The sequence below is a fragment of the Cervus canadensis genome, chromosome 6 (genome assembly GCF_019320065.1).
Source record: "Cervus canadensis isolate Bull #8, Minnesota chromosome 6, ASM1932006v1, whole genome shotgun sequence".
NCBI classification, from domain to species: Eukaryota; Metazoa; Chordata; class Mammalia; order Artiodactyla; family Cervidae; genus Cervus; species Cervus canadensis.
The window spans coordinates 11,260,807-11,279,038 of NC_057391.1; the positions used below are offsets into that span (position 1 = coordinate 11,260,807).

The 18,232-nt window shown below is 49.0% G+C and overlaps 1 protein-coding gene and 1 long non-coding RNA gene across 11 annotated transcripts in view; one reads left to right on the forward strand and one right to left on the reverse strand.

The window, feature by feature from the left end:
- The window catches only part of LOC122443044, a 46,717-nt gene extending 28,994 nt beyond the window's left edge, over positions 1-17,723 (forward strand). Inside the window, exons 3-5 of one of the 3 annotated variants that reach the window (XR_006269882.1) lie at positions 7,982-8,096; positions 17,423-17,508; positions 17,599-17,723. This is a non-coding gene — a long non-coding RNA (uncharacterized LOC122443044). Of the gene's footprint in view, positions 1-7,981; positions 8,097-17,422; positions 17,548-17,598 lie in introns of those variants that run through there. The other 2 variants (XR_006269881.1, XR_006269880.1) reach the window with 2 other exon arrangements.
- The window catches only part of PARP16 (poly(ADP-ribose) polymerase family member 16), a 36,923-nt gene that overhangs the window by 1,444 nt on the left and 17,247 nt on the right, over positions 1-18,232 (reverse strand). Inside the window, exons 4-8 of one of the 8 annotated variants that reach the window (XR_006269879.1) lie at positions 16,819-17,025; positions 13,788-13,959; positions 12,197-12,338; positions 10,768-10,846; positions 3,948-4,042 (exon numbers count right to left, since the gene is read on the reverse strand). Coding sequence is in view for 6 of the 8 variants with exons in the window: in XM_043470809.1 (XP_043326744.1) it covers positions 10,711-10,849; positions 12,197-12,338; positions 13,788-13,959; positions 16,819-17,025 (660 nt within the window). In the remaining 2 variants the exon portion in view is untranslated. Of the gene's footprint in view, positions 1-3,947; positions 4,043-9,427; positions 10,850-12,196; positions 12,339-13,787; positions 13,960-16,818; positions 17,026-18,232 lie in introns of those variants that run through there. The other 7 variants (XR_006269878.1, XM_043470812.1, XM_043470811.1 and 4 more) reach the window with 7 other exon arrangements.

An 18,232-nucleotide genomic window follows, 5' to 3' on the forward strand; every position in this document is an offset into this window, starting at 1 on the left:
CAGAGGGGTGCCCAGGATGATCTCAAGGGCAGACCCTCTCCTTGAGGGCCTCCCTCAGCACCTCAGCTACCCTGAGCTCATACTCAGCGCATTTCTCATTTCAGAATCCCTGGCTAGGCCCTGGACCCCTCCCTCATTCCCTCCAGGTCAGGGATATTTCCGGAGAGTCCAAGAGCTGCCAGTTTTCACAGGCTCCAGGGGATTCCCAAGATGGCCACTCCCACCAGCCCTGGCTGAGAGACGCCGTCACCTGCCTCTCCCAACCCCCTCCGTGTCATTCCTGCTGGAACTTAGCCATTCTGGAAGACTTGGGGGAACAGGAGTTATGGAGGTCTCCTCAGTCTCCGCAGTGCTCCCGGATCCTAAGGCCACATGCGCAGGAGCAGAGTGATGCCCTCAATCAAGGAGCATCAATCATGGAAGACAGGTGCCCGCCGCCTAGCTGGGGCTGCCCACTACTGGGGCTGGTGTCAGACAGGCCCAGACATGTCGGGCGGCCCGAGGCCTTCCCTGACCCAGCTCCTCCCTGTGGCCTGACCCTACTTAGCTCAGCGTCCTGCAGCACCAGGGATGGGCTCGGGGCAGAATCGGGTCAGAAAAGAGCGTTGGATCTGTGTTCCATGGTGCTTTTCGTAAAAACTAAGAAAATGTCAAAGATCCAAGTCAGAGAATGGAGTGGAGGGAGAGGCTCACACACATATGAGTTGGCAGCCTCCCAGAAGGCACTGAAGGGCCAGACTGTCTCATCCAACTGTGCCCCCTCAAGCAACATAGCGCCTGAGCTCCCCAAACAGGAGGTTCCAATTATCTCAATTAGACATGTCTACCAACCCAGAATTTATAAGGTAAGAAAGCTGGAAAGACCCTACATGAGGACAGAAGCTAATGTCTATTGAACATCTACTGTGAGCCTGGCATGACGCTCCACCCTCTACGCATGTTTATCCTGTTCAGTCATCACCGCCACCCTGAGGGGGAGTAACAATTCAGGAGGCACAGCGCAGATGGCAAAGCTGGGATTCAAACCTGGTTCTGTATGAACCCAGACAGTCTACAACGAAGCACTTCCAATTTGAACTTCTAGAAAGTAATTAACTCAGGAAATCAATCCCACTCCTTCCGTAAACCAAGTAAGGCTTGTGAATTAAAGACGTGGTAACCCAACCTCGCCACTCCAACAGATGAGGGAACTGAGGCCAGATCACAGAGCAGGTCCAAGCTGAGCACAGGATCGAGACTCGGACTCAGTGTTCCTCCCACAACCCCAGCCTGTCTCACAGTCCTAAGCCCTCACTAAGGCAGGTGAGGGAAGAGGGGGAGAAAAGCTGTGGGTTCTGCCCTCTGGAAGACACAACAAAGATGAACAGGAAAATACATCCATGGCCATGCACAGCCAAGCACACAGGCAGACACGCAGAGACACCGTTCTATGAGAAAACAAGCAGGAAGGGTCCTGACTCTAGGTCTACCTTTTAGATGGCCACATTCTGGCTCTATTCTGACCCCCACGATCCCACACAGTGACAAGTCCCTGGGGTCAAGAGGATGGGCCCACCCGGAACCCAGGCCCCACTGCTAGACTACAAACCAGGTCTGTGAGACTGCATTAGTTCCAGCTCAGAGCCATATGGTAGACTTTGGCAGTGGTGTGGGCACCCCTAGGCACAAAGGGTGGCCAAGGGGGATACACACGGAGTCTGGACACATGTGAAGAATTACGCATGCCTGTGAGCTACAGGATGAAGCCAGGATGGGGAAGGAGAGGCTGGGCCACTCGCTCTGTGTTGCTGAGTTTCAGCACAAAACTCAGGAGTTGGGAATTCCAAATCAAACCCAGCCCTCCAGTTATTAGGAGTCTTTCATTTAGCTGCTTGCTGTTTTGACTTAGAACATTTAAATATTTAGACATAAACATAAGCCTTCATTTGTATACTTCCCCGGGGCCTTTCAAATGTTAGGACCTGAGCTAGACACCTCTCTAAATCCCCTGTGCCAGCATAGGGCCAGTCATAATGCAAGCACTTGGAAGATGTCTGTTAGTAAATGAGCAAATCACTTTATGAATGAATTGAAGACTGAGTGAATGAATGCTTCTGCACAAATGTAAACAGACAAGCATCCAGCTTTCAGAGACTCACCAACATATCAGTGACAAATCTATGCCCTTGCTCTCAAAGATACATATGCCTCAACTTAATACATCAACAAAAACAAGTGCATATTTTTACAAAACTAACCTAAATGCTCACATGTGTACTCCCACCAGGCATAGATCATTTATGCAAAGACACAGAGGCCTAAACTTTCCCTCAAAGATACCCCCACACACATGAGCTTACACAGAGATGTGGATGTATAAACGTGCACACAAACACAGAAGCACACAATTTCCCCCTGAGGAATTCAATTCCGACTGGAAATGCAGCTGCCTACACATACAAATGTGGAACTGTCACATAAATCCACAGATACACGCAGCTAGACAAAGATAAAAGAAGGCCAAGACAGACTGAAAGCCGTCCACAGAGACCCCCAGGCTACCCTGGGCTCCCACACTGTCTGCAGCCAGAGGGGGCTCCTAGAGGAATTCTCTCTGCAGACAGGCTGAGGTATTCTCTCTCCTCCCCCGCAGTCCCAGGCCAGAGCCCTAAGGCAGAAAAGCAGATGGTGTGTGCTGGCCAGGGCATCCCCTTCCCAAGTAATCTGCCCTCTGGCCCTGGCCACCTCCTATACCCTGGCCAAGCCTCAACTGGGCGCTGGATCCTGGACGTGGCAGAGCCCCACTCAGGTCCTGCTGCCCCAGCTCCACTCCCAACAGGATGATTTAGGAGGGGCGGGTGAACAGTGCTTTTCCAGAGACCTTGCTTCCTCAGGAAATGGCTCAGCCGCAAGACTGATCTCCAAAACAGGCGTAGGATGAAAACACCTCTGCTCCTCTCCAAAAACATGGGCCACCCCTCTCACCCAGAGCCCCTCACGTCATTCTAGCCACAACATCCCAAGGTAGTAGACAGCAAAAAAATAAAAAGGCCTGGGGTCTAGCCTTGCTTCTGCACTGACTCACGATGTCCACCTCTGTAAAACAAGCCTTAGAGGTGTGATGCCTTCAGATCTACCTAGAATGATGTGGGAGCTTCAAATTCCACAGGCAGCTTTCTGGGCAAGGGTGAAGGGGCTCCAAACCTAAGGACAGTGGCCTTGTCTTGACCTTGTCTGGTCACAAGAGTCATTACTACAAATAAAGAGCTTGTGCCAAGAGTGGCTGAGGTGCTGGGCAGGGGGGCGAAACAGGGACTCAGGCAGAGGAGTGTGCTGTGCAGTCTGAACACAGATGGCCACCTCCCCTCTCCCTTCCAGCTACTCACCAGGCCCCCCGGGCCTCTCCTGGAGGTGGACGCAGGGCTGCAGCCCCACCCGGCCAAGCAGGCTGGGAGACAGGAATGCTGCTCAGCACAGCTGGCTGGACAGGGGAGACTGTTTATTCTCTGATGTCGAGAACATCTCAGACAATCAGGGGGATTTGGCTGCTGGCAGCCCCTGGATGCAAGGTTTAGAAGAAGTCAGTTGAATCAGAGCAGGCTGATGGCCCAATCTCTGAGCAGGCAGTGGGGGTGGAAAGGAGAGGCCGTCCCTCCGTGCCCCACATGCAGGGCCACGTGCCCCTCAGAGCTCACCTACTGGGTCTGCAATGATGGGGCTGGAAAGGTGAATGAAGCTGAACCCGAAGCTCTCATTAATAGTGTGGGTGTCAGGGAGACCTCCCCTGTGCCCATTTCCAGCGTCCAGGTGCACCTGCTTATGAGACATGGCAGAGCTAACGGTCTTTGCCTGGGAAGTGAGCTCCCTTGGCACACCTTGATCCTGGTGCTGCCCACTCCAGCCTCCTACCCCATCAGCCCAGATCCCTTTTGCTCAGGCAGCTCCTCTAGCTGCGGCCTCGCATTTACCTGTCTTATTATTTCAGCTCTAGAGTCAGCTTTGGCTCTGCCTCTTTCGGGCTTTTTCACCTTGGGCAGTCACCTCTCCAAGCCTCTTTCTTCTCCTGTAAAATAAAGGCAATAGTATCTGCCTTGAAAGGACACTGTGAAGATCAAATAATTCTTTTGATATGCCCATCATGCAGGAGGCACTTGATAAATGGTTGTGCCTTTCTCCCTCATTCCTTCTATTGCTACAGAGTCAACCTTTGGTTCTCTGGAGAGCCAAGGTGCGCCAGTATAATTTATAACCCGGAGCCCTGGTCTCATCTCCCCTCTGCTCCTCACAGACCTCAGAATACTCTGGGGTTCCCTAGGCCGGAAGACTTTCTGGAAAAGTGCAAGGTGACCCAAGGAAACACCCTGATGCTAAGGCTGCAGAATACCCCAGAATATGGTGTTTTGTATGTGTGTTGCCCAATTCTCATTTTGCACTGGTTTGAGTGCCTTGTGGGTATAGTCCAGGGGTGCGGACTGTCAAAATTCAACAATTCAGACTCATATATCTGAAAACCACATCTTTATATATTCAATAAAAGGTTTACACCAAAAATAACGGAGCACCGGAGATGACAATGGGTATAAGTTATGGACTCCGTCCTTGTATTCTCCACAAGGCCCAATTTAAACTCTGTTAAATAAAGAGGAATTAATTGGTCATTTGAGCTACCAGGGCTTCCCTCGTAGCTCGGTCGGTAAAGAATCTGTCTGCAGTGCAGGAAACCCAGGTTTGATTCCTGTGTTGGGAAGATCCCCTGGAGAAGGAAATCACTACCCACTCCAGTATTCTTGCCTGGAGAATCCCATGGAGAGAGGAGCCTGGCAGGCTACAGTCCATGGGGTCGCAAAGAGTGAGACACGACTTAGCAACTAAACCACCACATTGGTCTTAAGTGAAAAATCCAGCTCCAGGCATAACTGCATTCAGTACTCAAACATCATCATCGTGACCCTGCTCCTCTTCCCCTCTTGGCTTTGCTTTCCAGCTGTGTTGGCATCAGCCTGAGGCCTCCCAAAGCAGCAAGATGGCAGCAGGAGGAATACAAGCCTCTTTCCTAGCAGTTCGAGAAAAAAAATCTCCTTGGAGAGTCTGATTGGGTCACATGCCCATGTCTGAACCAATCACGAGGCAGAGGTGTGGGGCTGAAACTCACTGATTGGCTCGGGCCGCAGCCACTGCTCCACCCCTAAAGTGTGTGGATGGGAGGGGTCTTCAGCTTTACCAAAATCCAGCGAGAATGGAAAGAAACTGGTTCCCCACCGGGAAGGTGGATTCGGTACCAGGAGAGTGATATGGACCACAGGGGACAAGAAGAGATATCAAACCAAAGAAATAAGTGGGTCAGAAACTAAGATGATAAATGCTTTTCAAGCATACTTAAACCCTCTAAAAATATTATTGATGTTCTAGTTTTAAATCCCTACAGACCTCTGACAGGCAATGTGTTATGGACCTCTTTGGGATAGCCTGGACATGCTTGAGAACAGTAAGAACACCTTTAAATGGTATGCAGTCCATACTTGCCAGGAATTCAGACCAGCCTTGCCTCCTTCCTTCCCCACCAGCAGACAGTTTGACTGAAGTGACCAGGGTTGCCAGGGCAGAAGGGCCTGTCAGCACCGCAGGCTGATTTCACTGGGCCAAAGGGGGTTAAGTTATCAAGTAAGTCTGACTCCAGTGGCCTCAGCCCTCTCCCCCTACCTCCTCACATGGTCAAAACTCCACTCACCCTTGAACTTCCAGCGATTTCTCTCTCACCATTCCCCAGCCCCTTCTCAACTCTTACTAAAACCTGTTCTTAGGAAAGGCTTCCTTTTCAGTCATTTGCACTTGTGTATGAATAAACATCAAATCAATAATTTAATCCCTTAGGACCATTTGCATTTTGAGTCTGAGCCTTTAAATATGAAACTTTTAAAAGACTCTGTCCTCTCCACCCCAAACTACTCCCAAAAGGTATTCTTGGTGACAGAGAATGAGACTCTGAAATCAATCGAAAAATGTCCACAACATTCTCTGAAACCCTCATCCATCTGTACTGGCTTACCAATCAATTTTTTCTTGTCTGACCTCAATCATCTTTGCTGACATTACCCTCTACTCTGGCAAAGAAATTTGTACATCCTTTCATCCATTTATTCAGTCAACAAGCTTTTCTTAAGCTTCCACCATATCTTAGATACTTGGGTTTACACAGATGACCTGGGCCCTGCCCTCAAAGAGCTTGCAGTTAAATTTTACTGCAGGAAACATCACTTTCACCACCAGATTTTTAATGCAAGCAAAGACTCGCCCAGTGGTTGGTATACAGTAGGTACTCAGTAAATGCTTCTTCCCCTTTTCAGGGCTGTGCTATGTGGGCACTGCAGTGGAATACTGGAAATTTTCTAAAAACTCTTTCCAAGTGGATAAGAGTGCCAACAGGAGTGGGTGGAGATGGTGGTTTCTATCTTACTTCAGAATATTATGATTTATTTTGGATGTTCCAAATGTCAGGTTGGAGATTCATGCGAAGGAGAGGGGCTTATTCTAACCAGATCAGAGCTAGAGGCAGCCCAGGACACTGTCTCCATGGTGCATGGCCCCAGACAGTTTGGAAATAAACAGAAACCCATCCAGAGGTGAGAGACTGACAAAAGCAAAAACAAACAAAGGCCAAGAGATGGAAAACTCTCTTAGTGGGGCAGGGTGGAGGGGACGGGAGGGGAGGGCTGTGGAAGGGGATTAGGGAGAGGTTTGGTCCTGGTTTTTTCTAGGGAGCTAGATCCAGCCCCACCCCACCCCCTACCAAGAATCACCATGGCAATGAGGAGGGTGAGTCTGGCTGATTCCAAGTCGGGACAAACTTCCAGGGCTTAGCAGCAGGAATGGGCTCAGATGGATAAGTTCTAAAGAAAAAGATCTGAATTGGGCTTTTAAAATTACATCTTCCCACCCACTACTGGTTTTGCAGGCAATCGGTGTTTTACAAAATAGAAACAAGAATGGGCCACATCCCTCCTCCACATCTCTCTCACATACACCTGTACACTTATCCAAAAGCCCAGAGTAAAATCCTTCCTTTTGTGGTGGAAAGTGACAGCTCATGGGATCCTTGGCACTTCTCAGAAGCAGGGACCTAGCCAGTGAAAAGTCCACTTGCCACCTCCCATAACTGTCCCCTTCACCCTGGCCCTGGCAGTGGCATTAGTGACAGAGGCTAATGAGGTTGCTTTGACAAGACCAAGGCAGCTCCAAATGAAGCACCATCTGGTCTCGTCTGCCATCAGCTGCCCGGTGGAGCTCTTGGCCCTTAGGGGCTTCCTCCTCTATGAAAGTGTCTGCAGCAGGAGCCCCCTGAACTCTCAACTCCCAGGAGCCAATTCTGCCCTGTCCTGACCTTGTTGGCCTAATGGGTCTGCCTTAGATGTGGAGTTGGTGCTAAACAGAATTGAGACTAGGGTTTGCTTCCTTCCTGCCTCTCTATCCCCAGGCACCCAGGGATCTCACACTACCCCCCAGGACCCCACACTATCCCGTGACCCTCGTCCAGAGTTGGTTCAACCACCAGGCATAGTAGGCATAGGGCCTAGAGTCCATATCACAAAAAGGATTTAATTCCCTTTAAAAGTGGAAAAGGGACTTCCTTGATAGTCCAGTGGCTAAGACTCTGCAGTCCCAATGCGGGGGTCCTGAGTTCAATCCCTGGTCAGGGAACTAGATCCCACATGCAGAAACTAAGACCCAGTACAGCCAATTAAAGAAACAGTAGAAGGCGGGGGGGCGGGGGGGTGGGATGAGCTTTTAAATGGAGGAAGACATTTTAGTATATAATAGTAATACATTCATCTTTATACCAACACAGTCCTAAAGTATAATTTTAGATATTTTTTAGATAAAGGGGCCCATGAAGGCAAAAGTGCCCAGGGCTCATGAAAGTCATAAAGTGGCCCTGTCCTGTCCTAGTCTTCCCTCATGTCTATTCCAACCCTCCAGGCTCCAGCGATTTCCTTCCCTCATATAGGAACATATCTGTCCCTGGAGCCCGTTGGCTTGGAGGCTCCTGGAGGTCAGGACCGTTCTTCAACCATCCTCATGTCCCCATCATAAGCCCAGTGCCTGTCCCAGAGTCACATCAGGTATTGTACAACCTTTTTTTTCTGGAAGGTGGAAAAGAACAGAAACCTCAGGAAAAGGCGGGTTAGTTTTTAAATAAGTATTGTCTGACAACCCCTGGAAACTGTGCTCTTGTCAGATCTGTATAGTCAGACTTGGTTCACATCCCCTGTGCTGCACTCTACTGAAACTGCTCCGGCCAAGTTCACCAATGATCCCCAACTCAGTAAATCCAATAAATACTTCTCTGGTATAATCTCAACTGTCTGGCAGCATTTGACACTGCTCACCAAGACTTCCTTTTCACTTCTGTGACACTTCACTGTTCCAATGTCCCTGGACATTAGTGCTCTACTTTGCATGTTCCTCCTTATAATCTCCTCTGCTGGGCCACTGAAAACAAATAACAATAATAGCAGCAGCTGAAACATATCAGTTACTTGCTCTACTGTAACTGTCAAATTCTTTTAATCCTCAAAATAATCCTAAATCCATTCTCCAACTACCAGCTAAAGTAATTTTTCTGCAAACCAATTCTGATCATGTCATTTCCTTGCTTAAAATCTAATGGCTTTCCCCAGCCCACAGCTTTTAAGGTCTTTCATGATCTGGCCCCTGCCTATCTCTCCAGCCCCACTTCTCACCATAGCCTCCTCCTCTATGACCCACTCCTGCTTTTAGCTTCTCCAGCAAAAACTCCATGTCTCTGCATGTGCTATCACACTGCCTGAAACACTTTTCCTCCACCTCTTAGCCTAACACTGATGGCTTTTTCAGGAGTCAGTGAACATCCCCTTTCCTGGGAGCCCAGGGGGGCTGTATAGCATGGCGCTTACGAGACTGACAGTGAAGCCAGGTTCCACCCTCACCTCTGCCACTTCCTAGCCATGTAACTTTGGGCAAGCTAGTCAACATTCTGGGACTTCACTTTCTTATCTGTTGTGAGGATTAAAGAAATCAGTACATGAGAGGTGCCTTGTAGGCTCCAGGGTGACCCCAGACCATGTTAAGATACCTTGCCAACTGTTTTCCAGAACTCCTTTATAATATCCTATAATGCCGACTTCACTCCTGAGAATGTCTGTTGGTCTGTCTACCTCGCTAGACTGTCAGTTCCATGAGGGCAGGGGTAGTTGGACCTGATGCTGCTCCTATTTCTAGTGCCTGGTACACAGCAGGTGCTCATATTTGCTAAATCAATGACTATAAATGTAATGCCTATGGATATCCTAGAGATATATACTCTCCAGAAAATGGACACCTCGAACATGGAAGGAAAGAGAGGATGAAATTTTTCACAATGATGAATACACAGCAGCCTCACATTGAGGCTGAAAGCAGTCACAAAGGCAACTTGGAAATTAGAAAAATATCTTTATTATTTCTGAAATGTTCCAATATTCAATGTAGAAACCATGATAGTGGCTTTTTCACAACTTCACAAATTATAGAAAAATGACTTTCCATCTTCTTTACAGAAATCTCCCCCCAAAATCAGGGCTCCGTGATGGCTGGGCCTGGCGGGAAGGAGGGGCAGAGAGTAGAGCAGGTAGAACCAGTGCTCTCGGAGCAGTCCGAGGCTCTTCCTGCACATTTAAAGCTCAGGCCAAGTCCCAGAGACCTGAGGGCCCTGGGAGGGAGGCGTGGCCCCCCCCACACCAGCGGCACACTGAGGCCAGCCTCTGCTTCAAAGGCCGGCCACCCCCAGAAGGCCTGCAGTGGGGCACTTGCGGCTGACGGGCCACGATCAAGGCAGCTTCGTGAGAACGAGAGCAGGAGGCAGGCCTGCAGCTCAAATCCTTTTTCTCTAAAGCACGGCCAGGAAAGAGGCTGTGGTCACCGGCCAAATGGGGCTCTAGGTTTAGAAATTTCCCCTTTTAGCTCACAAAAACAAATTGTCAAACAGTTATTTAAAAAAAAAAAATCAGAAAACAAACATTTGGTTCCATTTAGGCTGTAATCAGCAATTGGTAATTTTTAGAAAAAGACGACTTGAGTTGCTCATCGTTTTTATCAGGTCTCTGACTCCTTCCTTTCTCATCCACGGTTGGGTGGAGGGGTTACAGCTGTAGCAGAGGACTGTTTGTTGATGTGAGAAAACTGTGAAGAGTGTTTTGCACTCGCATACAAAGGCTGATGGAATTCAAAATGATCCCACCGAGTTTTATGAGAAACAGGACTGTTCCTCTTGGGTGTCTCAAGTCAAAACAAGGCAACTGCCTAGTGATTTATAGTCCCCACTACACATTTTCTGCCTTCCAAGAAGGCGTTAGAGAAGGGCCGATGTCCACCAGAAGCAATTGTAAACACCCCACAGACAGCCTGGACACGTTGTTTTCAAACGCAGCAGGACTTTCTCCTTTGGCCCTGGCAAAAAAGCCAACTCCCTCAGACTGTTTAGGAAGGAACAGACAGGAAACCTCCCCCAAAAGCTAAGAGGGGCCAGTGCCCTCCTTCGACAAGAGTGGCGGAGAGCATCGTCAAAGGCAATTGATACATTTATGGCATATGAAAATTGTCCTGTGGTCCCCAAGTGGCCCCCAGGCTCGACCTGGCTGGATGGGGGGCACAGGAGGTACAGAACGAGTTATCATAAGGCACGGGATCGAGGTGGCCCCCACACCAGGCCCAGAAAGATTATCTCTTCGCACGATTCCAAAAGTGTTGGAAAGCTGAGGAGTTGATGACACTCACTGTGAGCAGCAGCAGCAGATACAGGGTGATCATGACCGTAAACCAGTGGCTGGAGACCCAGGAGAGCTGGCTGGAAGCCCTGCTTCAGGGGGGTGGGGGGGAGCGATGTTGGAACAAAGAGAAAAATATTTTTTTAAAGGGTATGCAACGACTTCTGGCTCAGAGAAGATGAAATGATGAATTTCGTCCTCTGAGTGAGCCATGAAATGAAGCTTCATGCGTGCTCCTTCGCTCAAAAAATCTGGAGCTGTTTGCCCTGGCGCTGACATGCCTTTCACCAGAACATTTTCTAAATGTACAAAGACAGCTATGCAATGAGCTCATCCTGATCTTTTCTTTTATAGCTCCTCTTGTACCTTTTATAACCAGTCTTTTCTTAAGCAAGACCATGGTATCTAGACAGATGATCTCGCTAAGGCAGATGACCAGATGGCGGCAGGTGGCAGGGTATTTAGCACAAGGCTTTTCACTTTCAGACCTGCACAGATATCACTCTGAGCAGGGGAAATCCTCTCTGACCCACTGGGAGATGATCTAAGCCAGCCAAATGTGCATTGCAGAGACACTGCAGGAAGGAGTGGGAAAGGAATGGAATTTTCAAGTAGAAAAAGCCAGATGATTTGAAACCACAAAATACTGTCCCCCAAACTTAGGAACCCTGTACATATTTCCCAGATTTAAGGGGAGACGATTTTACTAGTTTATTGAATCCTGAAGCATAGAAGCCACTGACAAGCAGGAGTTAGGAGTATTAACAAAAACCCTTTCCCTGTCTAACCTGCTCACCTGTTGCTTATCCCCATGAGAAACTCTATCATGGTAAAGTCTAAGCTCCCAACAATGCAACAAAATCTCAAAGTGACCCCCAACCCCAGAGAGCCCTGCCAAACCCCCAAATACACACTGCTGGAACAGCGTGAGGAATCCACCACTCTCAGATTCTTACGGGCTAGAATGGCCTCATCTGCTATTGGATTCAACACTCTAATTTTAGAGATAAAGATGAAGCATCTCAGGTCCAGAAAGGAGCAGGTGGTGGTTTGACAGTCACTGTGGAAAGTGACTGAGCCAGACGGCAAAGAATCAGAATTCCAGCCCAATCCTGGCCCCACCCTACCTCTCAGCTCAGCCCAATCAGTGGATTTCAGCCTGTGATCAGAGCCTAGGTGGCTAAGCAGCTTCACGTCTCAGCTTCATTCAGTCCCTCAAGTCATTTGTGTTAACAAAGCGATTCCTCGCCAGGACCACATTTTATTCAACCTGTGTTCCTCACTCCTTACCCCTTACGTGAAGCAGAGAGCTTTCTATATCTCATACACAGCTGTGGTGTAGGCTGAGGGAGAGGGGCCGCTGACAACCAGGAACCCACTCCCAGGAATGCAGCCCTTGGCTATCCTCCTGGACTTCGTGCAGCAGCCGTCCTTCTCACCTGTTGGGCTGCTTCTGTGAATACACCAGCAGGTACTTCACGCGCAAGAGCTGGTTATTGGTGACCACGAAGTACTTTGGAGGGACATCACCCCCTTCACTGTGCTTGATTCTCGCTCTCCTGCGATCTATCTCCTTGGAATCTGAATAAGGAGAAAAAGCACAACTTTACAGGGGGAAATGCAACAACAAAAGCAAACAATGAATAGAAACAAGTCAAGCCTCCTGGTCCTGAGGTGGAGAGGCCCCGGCAGGCACAGGAATGGCCTGTCTATATACGGGAAGCGGGACTAAAAAACAGGAGAGTCTGACAGACAGATCACCAGGAAGAGCAAAAAGGGAACAGGAAAATAAAAATGATACAAGAGGGTGAAAAAGAAAAAGACCAAGCAAGGAAAGCAGAGGGAAGCAGCAGACTGATGGCCACAACAAAAAAATCATCTGGGACTAGCAACAGGACTTGATCTGAATCAAGTCTTTTAACAGACATTTTAAATTAACCCTTCTGGATTCGAGCTTCCTAGAACACTCATCTTCCATCCTTCGTACCATGACTTGTTTTTTTAAAAAAAAAAACCTTTCCTTTTAGGAACATGAAAAAGGTTTATGAAAAGAACCAAAAAAAAAAAAAACAAAAAAACAACCACCAAAAAAACCCCACAACAGGCCGAAGCTTCGTGACGGCAGACATTACAAGGTCTTGTCCTGATGTTTAATGTCACGGTGTGCAGACTTCCTAAGAATTATACAAGCAAATACTTATGCTGTCTGGTTTGTGAGAGTGGCGTCAGACCTGGGCCCGTTCCTCAGGATTCCAGTTGTTTTACATTAGGGGCCAGGAACAGACAGTGTTCTCGATTCTCCTTTTCTCAGTGGAACCAACAGGCCAGCTCTGGAGTCTAGAATGACAGTTGTGTGACTTCTCTGCCTTTCAGGACAAAACAGCAGAGGGCAGAGCTTTACGGGACAGATCCAGAGAGCCCACTGGTCTGAGAGCTTTAAGGGAGATCCAGAGAGGCCACCGAGGGGCCCACTGGTCATCTGCTCGCTGGGGAGCCCAGGATTTACCCCCATGGCCTCAGCCGCCCCTGGCATCCTCCCGGGGCTCCAGCACACAGCAGAGCAGCCTGGAGGAACAGGCTGAGACGCATCGTCAGCTTCAGTTTAGCAAATGTTTACTGGATGTCAAGTGCGTACCAGGCTCCCTGCTGACACTAGGTGCCCAAGAGTGAGTGAGACCCAGGTTCTGCCTTCAAGGAGCCAGTGCTCTGGCCTCGCACGCTCATTTTCATCTTCTCTATCCCAAAGCTTTCCCTGAGCACTTGGACCCACCGTGACTGCCCCCTGCCCCCGAGCTATCCCTTGGACCTCATCAGCACCCTCAGCTGGCACTCCTGACCTACTGCCTTGTAGTAGGTGATATCCTTTCCACCTGTGTTCAGTCCTTAAGGAGACGGCTCTATCCTACACTGCTCTGCACCCAGCCCATCCCCTGCCATGCAATGGGTGTTCCACCCAACAGCTGGGCCAAAGGCAAGAGCCTTTGACACCCAGAGGCCTGCAGCCCAGATCAGGGCCAAGTGCTTACTCACCCTTCTTCTTCGTTTGGCACTTGACGTCTGGATGGTCAATGACCTCGCACACGGCCACGCAGCTAAGGATAGGGCCAAGGAGACTGTGCTGCCACCCGTGGCCATGGGGGCTATAAATGAGGGCCAGGCTCAGGTCACTGGTGAGGTAGGTCCCTTCCCCAAACAAGGATGTCTGGAACGGTGGAGATCAACAGAAAACAAACAGGGCTGGGTGAGTGCCGAGTGGGTGCGGCAAAACAACACAGGTCTTTCTTCAGTAGAGTTGTTAACACAAAGTCTTCCAGCCTCTCCTTCCCCCAGCAAAAGACATAAGATCAAACAATCCCATGACATCGTCACAGTGTTACTACAAAACACATTCCTATCCGACCACAGTATAACCGATTGTGAATGTGGCTGACTAACCTGGCAAGCTAGTAGTTCTAGTGCTTAAGGCTGAGTAAGAAAAACACAGGTGTTAAGAGCCCAAACAGACCCACGTTTGAACCCTGCCTACCCCTCTAACAAGATAGCAAGTAATATAAATTCTCTGGGCCTCAGTTTCCACACCTACAAAGTGGTGATAATAATCTCTTCTTCACAGGGTCATAGGCAAGGATTCAATGAGTCGTCTCGATGCACATAAAGCACCACACAGAATACCTGGCACAAGAGAGGGGTGGGTATTCCATCACAGGCTCTTGTGTCTTAGGGTATCAGTAATCCCTGCTACACGGCTGGATTAAGCATGGTGACACTGACCGGCTTGCAGAAGCAAAGTCATGCCCCTGTGTGCAAGGAGGGGGGCGGGGGTCACACCTAAGTGACATGGGGAAGTAATGAGTCATTACTTGGAAAAGAATCTCTCAGACCAGACACTGTAACCAAATAAGGCAGGACTATAGAGAAGCAGGGTTAAGTTTTGTGTTGGTGCAGACCAAGAAAAGGTCCAAAATTCTAGGAGGCAGGTCACTGGTGGTAAGTGCCTCCACAAGGAAGCAGGCCACGTAAAAGAGAAACCTCTCAGGTGAAATACCTCCAAACTGAGGCTACAGCAGGCATAGCAAACACATCCTCGGCCCATGGTAGACATCAATAATCAATCACGATGCCAATTTAAAAATATCAATCATGGCACTCATTCATACCGATGCAGACTCCTCCTCGGCACAACATTCCAAGTAACTGCTACCAGTGGATGGAATTTGAAGTTAAGTTGTAATTCAAATTCTATCTCTGGGCCTCAGTGTCAGTTTCTTAAGATGACTGAATGGCCTCACACAGCTCACTGAACATCCTCTGCTTGAGAACTGAGAAACACCCTATTCAGTGGTACCAGGCTTCCACAATTCTCAGCCAATTAAGTGAAGCTTAGGGGAAACGAAGCAAGCCTCTGCTTGGCCGTTTTACAAGGTCCCCATAACTCAAAAGCTAGCACAGACCTTCTCCAAGGAGGCAATTCTCTGATCTGACCCCACACCCATTTCTGCTTATGCCTGCCATGCGTACACAATTCCCAAGACTTAAGAACCATGCGCAGGGCAGCGCAACAGCAGGGAACTTGGGAGTATCTCTACCAAGGAAACACTCTCAGAGCTTCAGCTGGCAGGCAGGCTCCCTCAAGCAAGCCCCTCACTGAAAACTCAGACAGAGGCAAGAAGAACATCCACTCCACCAAAGGGCTCTGATGAGATGCTTCTAAGCAGCAAACCCCTCAACCAGGCGAAGGCTTGCTTACAAGACTGGAATTGGCAGACAACTTCTTCAGATGTGCTCCAGTGTGAAGTGTAGGGCCCCTGGATCCCAGTAGCCTGGCCATAATAAGCTGAAAGCCAGAGTAAACAAGCCCATCCTCCTCAACAAAACCCAACTGCGATAATCAGCTGCAGCAGTGTTGGAAAAGTCTCTCCTGCCTTGGGGCTGCGTCAGCTACAGATGAGTCCACGGCTCATGGAGCCAGCCCCCAGACAAGGCCGATGCTGACACAACTAAGGGAGAAGCTGCGGCCCTCCAACCACCCCCACAGTCCCTCTCCTTCAGCCTCTAAAAGAAGCCACTGCTTCCTTAGTGCTTAAGGACAGGAAGAGCCCTTCACATATGAGAAGCGTTTCAGTCCCGTCAGGACACCAGAAGGTGGGGAATGGCATCCTATTTTACAGATGAGGACCCCGAGGCTCTGAGAGGTTAAGTAAGTTTGCCCATTTTAAAAAAGGGAGGAAAGGGACTTCCCTCATGGTACAGTGGTTAAGAATCTGCCTGCCAATGAAGGGGACACATGTTTGACCCCTGGTCTGGGAAGATTCCACATGGCGTGGGGCAATCAAGCCTGCGCACCCCAATGAAGAGTGGGCCCCGCCTGCCCCAACTAGAGAAAGCCCATGTGCAGCAATGATGACCCAGCACAGGCACCCCCCCCCAAAAAAAAAGGTGCGGGGGAGCTCAAAGAGGGAGCTCCTCTCAATTTCCTCAATGACTAACTCTCTTGGAGGGTCCCCGAGGCAAGTACTTCTCAAACTTCAACACATATATGAATCACTTGGGAGTCTACTAAATTGTGATTTCTCACCCAATGGGATCTGGATGGGCCTGAGATTCCACGTGTTCAACAAGCTCCCAGTGATGTGGTCCAGGGATCATGCTGGGAAGACAGGGCCGGCCATACCACCTGGGGAGCTCCGAAAGCACACCGGTGCCTGGGCCCCACTCTCAGAGATTCTGATTTAATTGGCTGGGGACATAGCCAGACATCAGGACTCTTAATGGCTCCCCCAAGCGATTCTAAATGTGCAGCCAAGGCTGGGAACCATCTTTAAAGCGATCACTTCTCAACCTTTCATCAGCAGAGGAATCCCCTGGAGACCTTGTTAAAATGCAGATTCTGACTCAGGTCTGGTGGGCCAAGGATTCTGCATTTCACAGGCTCCTAGGTGATGCTGCTGGTCAAGAGACCACACTTTGAGTGGCAAGACCTTGGTGAACCTACCTGCCCCCACCCTCACCAGCTCTGACCACCCCCCTCACGGCCCCCTGGTGTCAGCAGACTTGGGCCCACCTTGTTCAGGTGGCAGTGCAGGCCATTGTGGATGATGGAATGGAAGTTTTCTAGGCGGCTCCCGTGGAAGGCGTAGATGAGGTCGCGTTCTCCTTTGGTCTCATAAAATTTGGCATTGGCTGGGTCGGAGTACTCGACTTCAAACAGGAAGTCCGGCACGGGGACAGGCGTGTGAGGGGTACCAGTCAGCTTTTGGATCTTTTCAAACTTGAAAACATGCAGGAAGTCAGTTTTATTTGGGAAGCTGGTAAAGAGTGCTGCCAAAATGGCCTCCTAAAGCCTTGGGCTTAGCTCCTATGAGCTCTGCTCATGAGAACAACTGGTTTCACAGGAATAAAAACATCAGTTTATAAACAAGTTCAGAGCCTACAGCTCAAGACTGCTTTCCTCTAATGGTGTTTTCCCCTACAGTCGGTTAACTAAGAAGCATGAATTGTACCTTCTAACTAAAGATCACATCTAATTTTCATTACACTTTCACATTTCCTGCATTCCATCTTTACAATACTATCAGGAGCTAGAAAGGTGTGATAAATTACAAAACTGGCCACGAAGTTTTCCTCCCATCCCTGTCCATTCACCTTTCTGCAATATGACTTTGCAGGTGGAATTCCACCAAGATTTCATCGGGAGATGGAATCAATTTCTCCACCCCTTAAATCTTCACTTCTCTTGGCTAACGGGACCTTGGTAAGCATATGGCAAACAGACTTGAAAAGAGCTTCCCTTTCTCTTGTCTGCTGCTGGGAACCCTTCACAAGCCCTACAAACCTTCTACAGGATGACAGCCTTGCAGAAGCAGGCACCAGCCACAGCTGCCTTCAGCTGGGAGAGCTGAAGCCCTGTACGCTTAAGTGAGGTTACCCTAGGACAGCCCCACGTGAGTCAGCCCTGCTCAGGAGAACCACCCAACCCACCCAGAGAATCGTGAGCAGCAGTCCACGTTGTTTCAAGCCAGTAGATTTTGGGGATGGTTTGTGATGCAGCAGAAGTCAACTGACATGCAAGGATGAACTCCTTCCTAAGGGGTAATAATGCTCTTCAGGGCAGAGACCGCATCATTTCTGAAATTTTCGAACAGTACATCCCAGACCAAAGTCAGTCTGTGGTAAAGTTTTTTCTGGGTTATCATTAAATGACAAAAATAAGGGCAATTTCACAGATATATTTACACTGATGTAAGGTTGCCATGAGCCCTTCTTTAAAAGAACTATCCTTTAGCCGGAGGTCAGGGCCATCCTCCCTTTTTCATATTAAAATATCCTTTTGTAAAATAATATGCGGTAGACTAATGTCCTTACTTGGGCACGGTAAATAAAAAGTTGATAATCCTGGATCCCAACACTTCATATATTAATGGAATTTAACTGCTCTATAATCAAACATCAAGAAGCAATTGCTTTATCTACTTTGC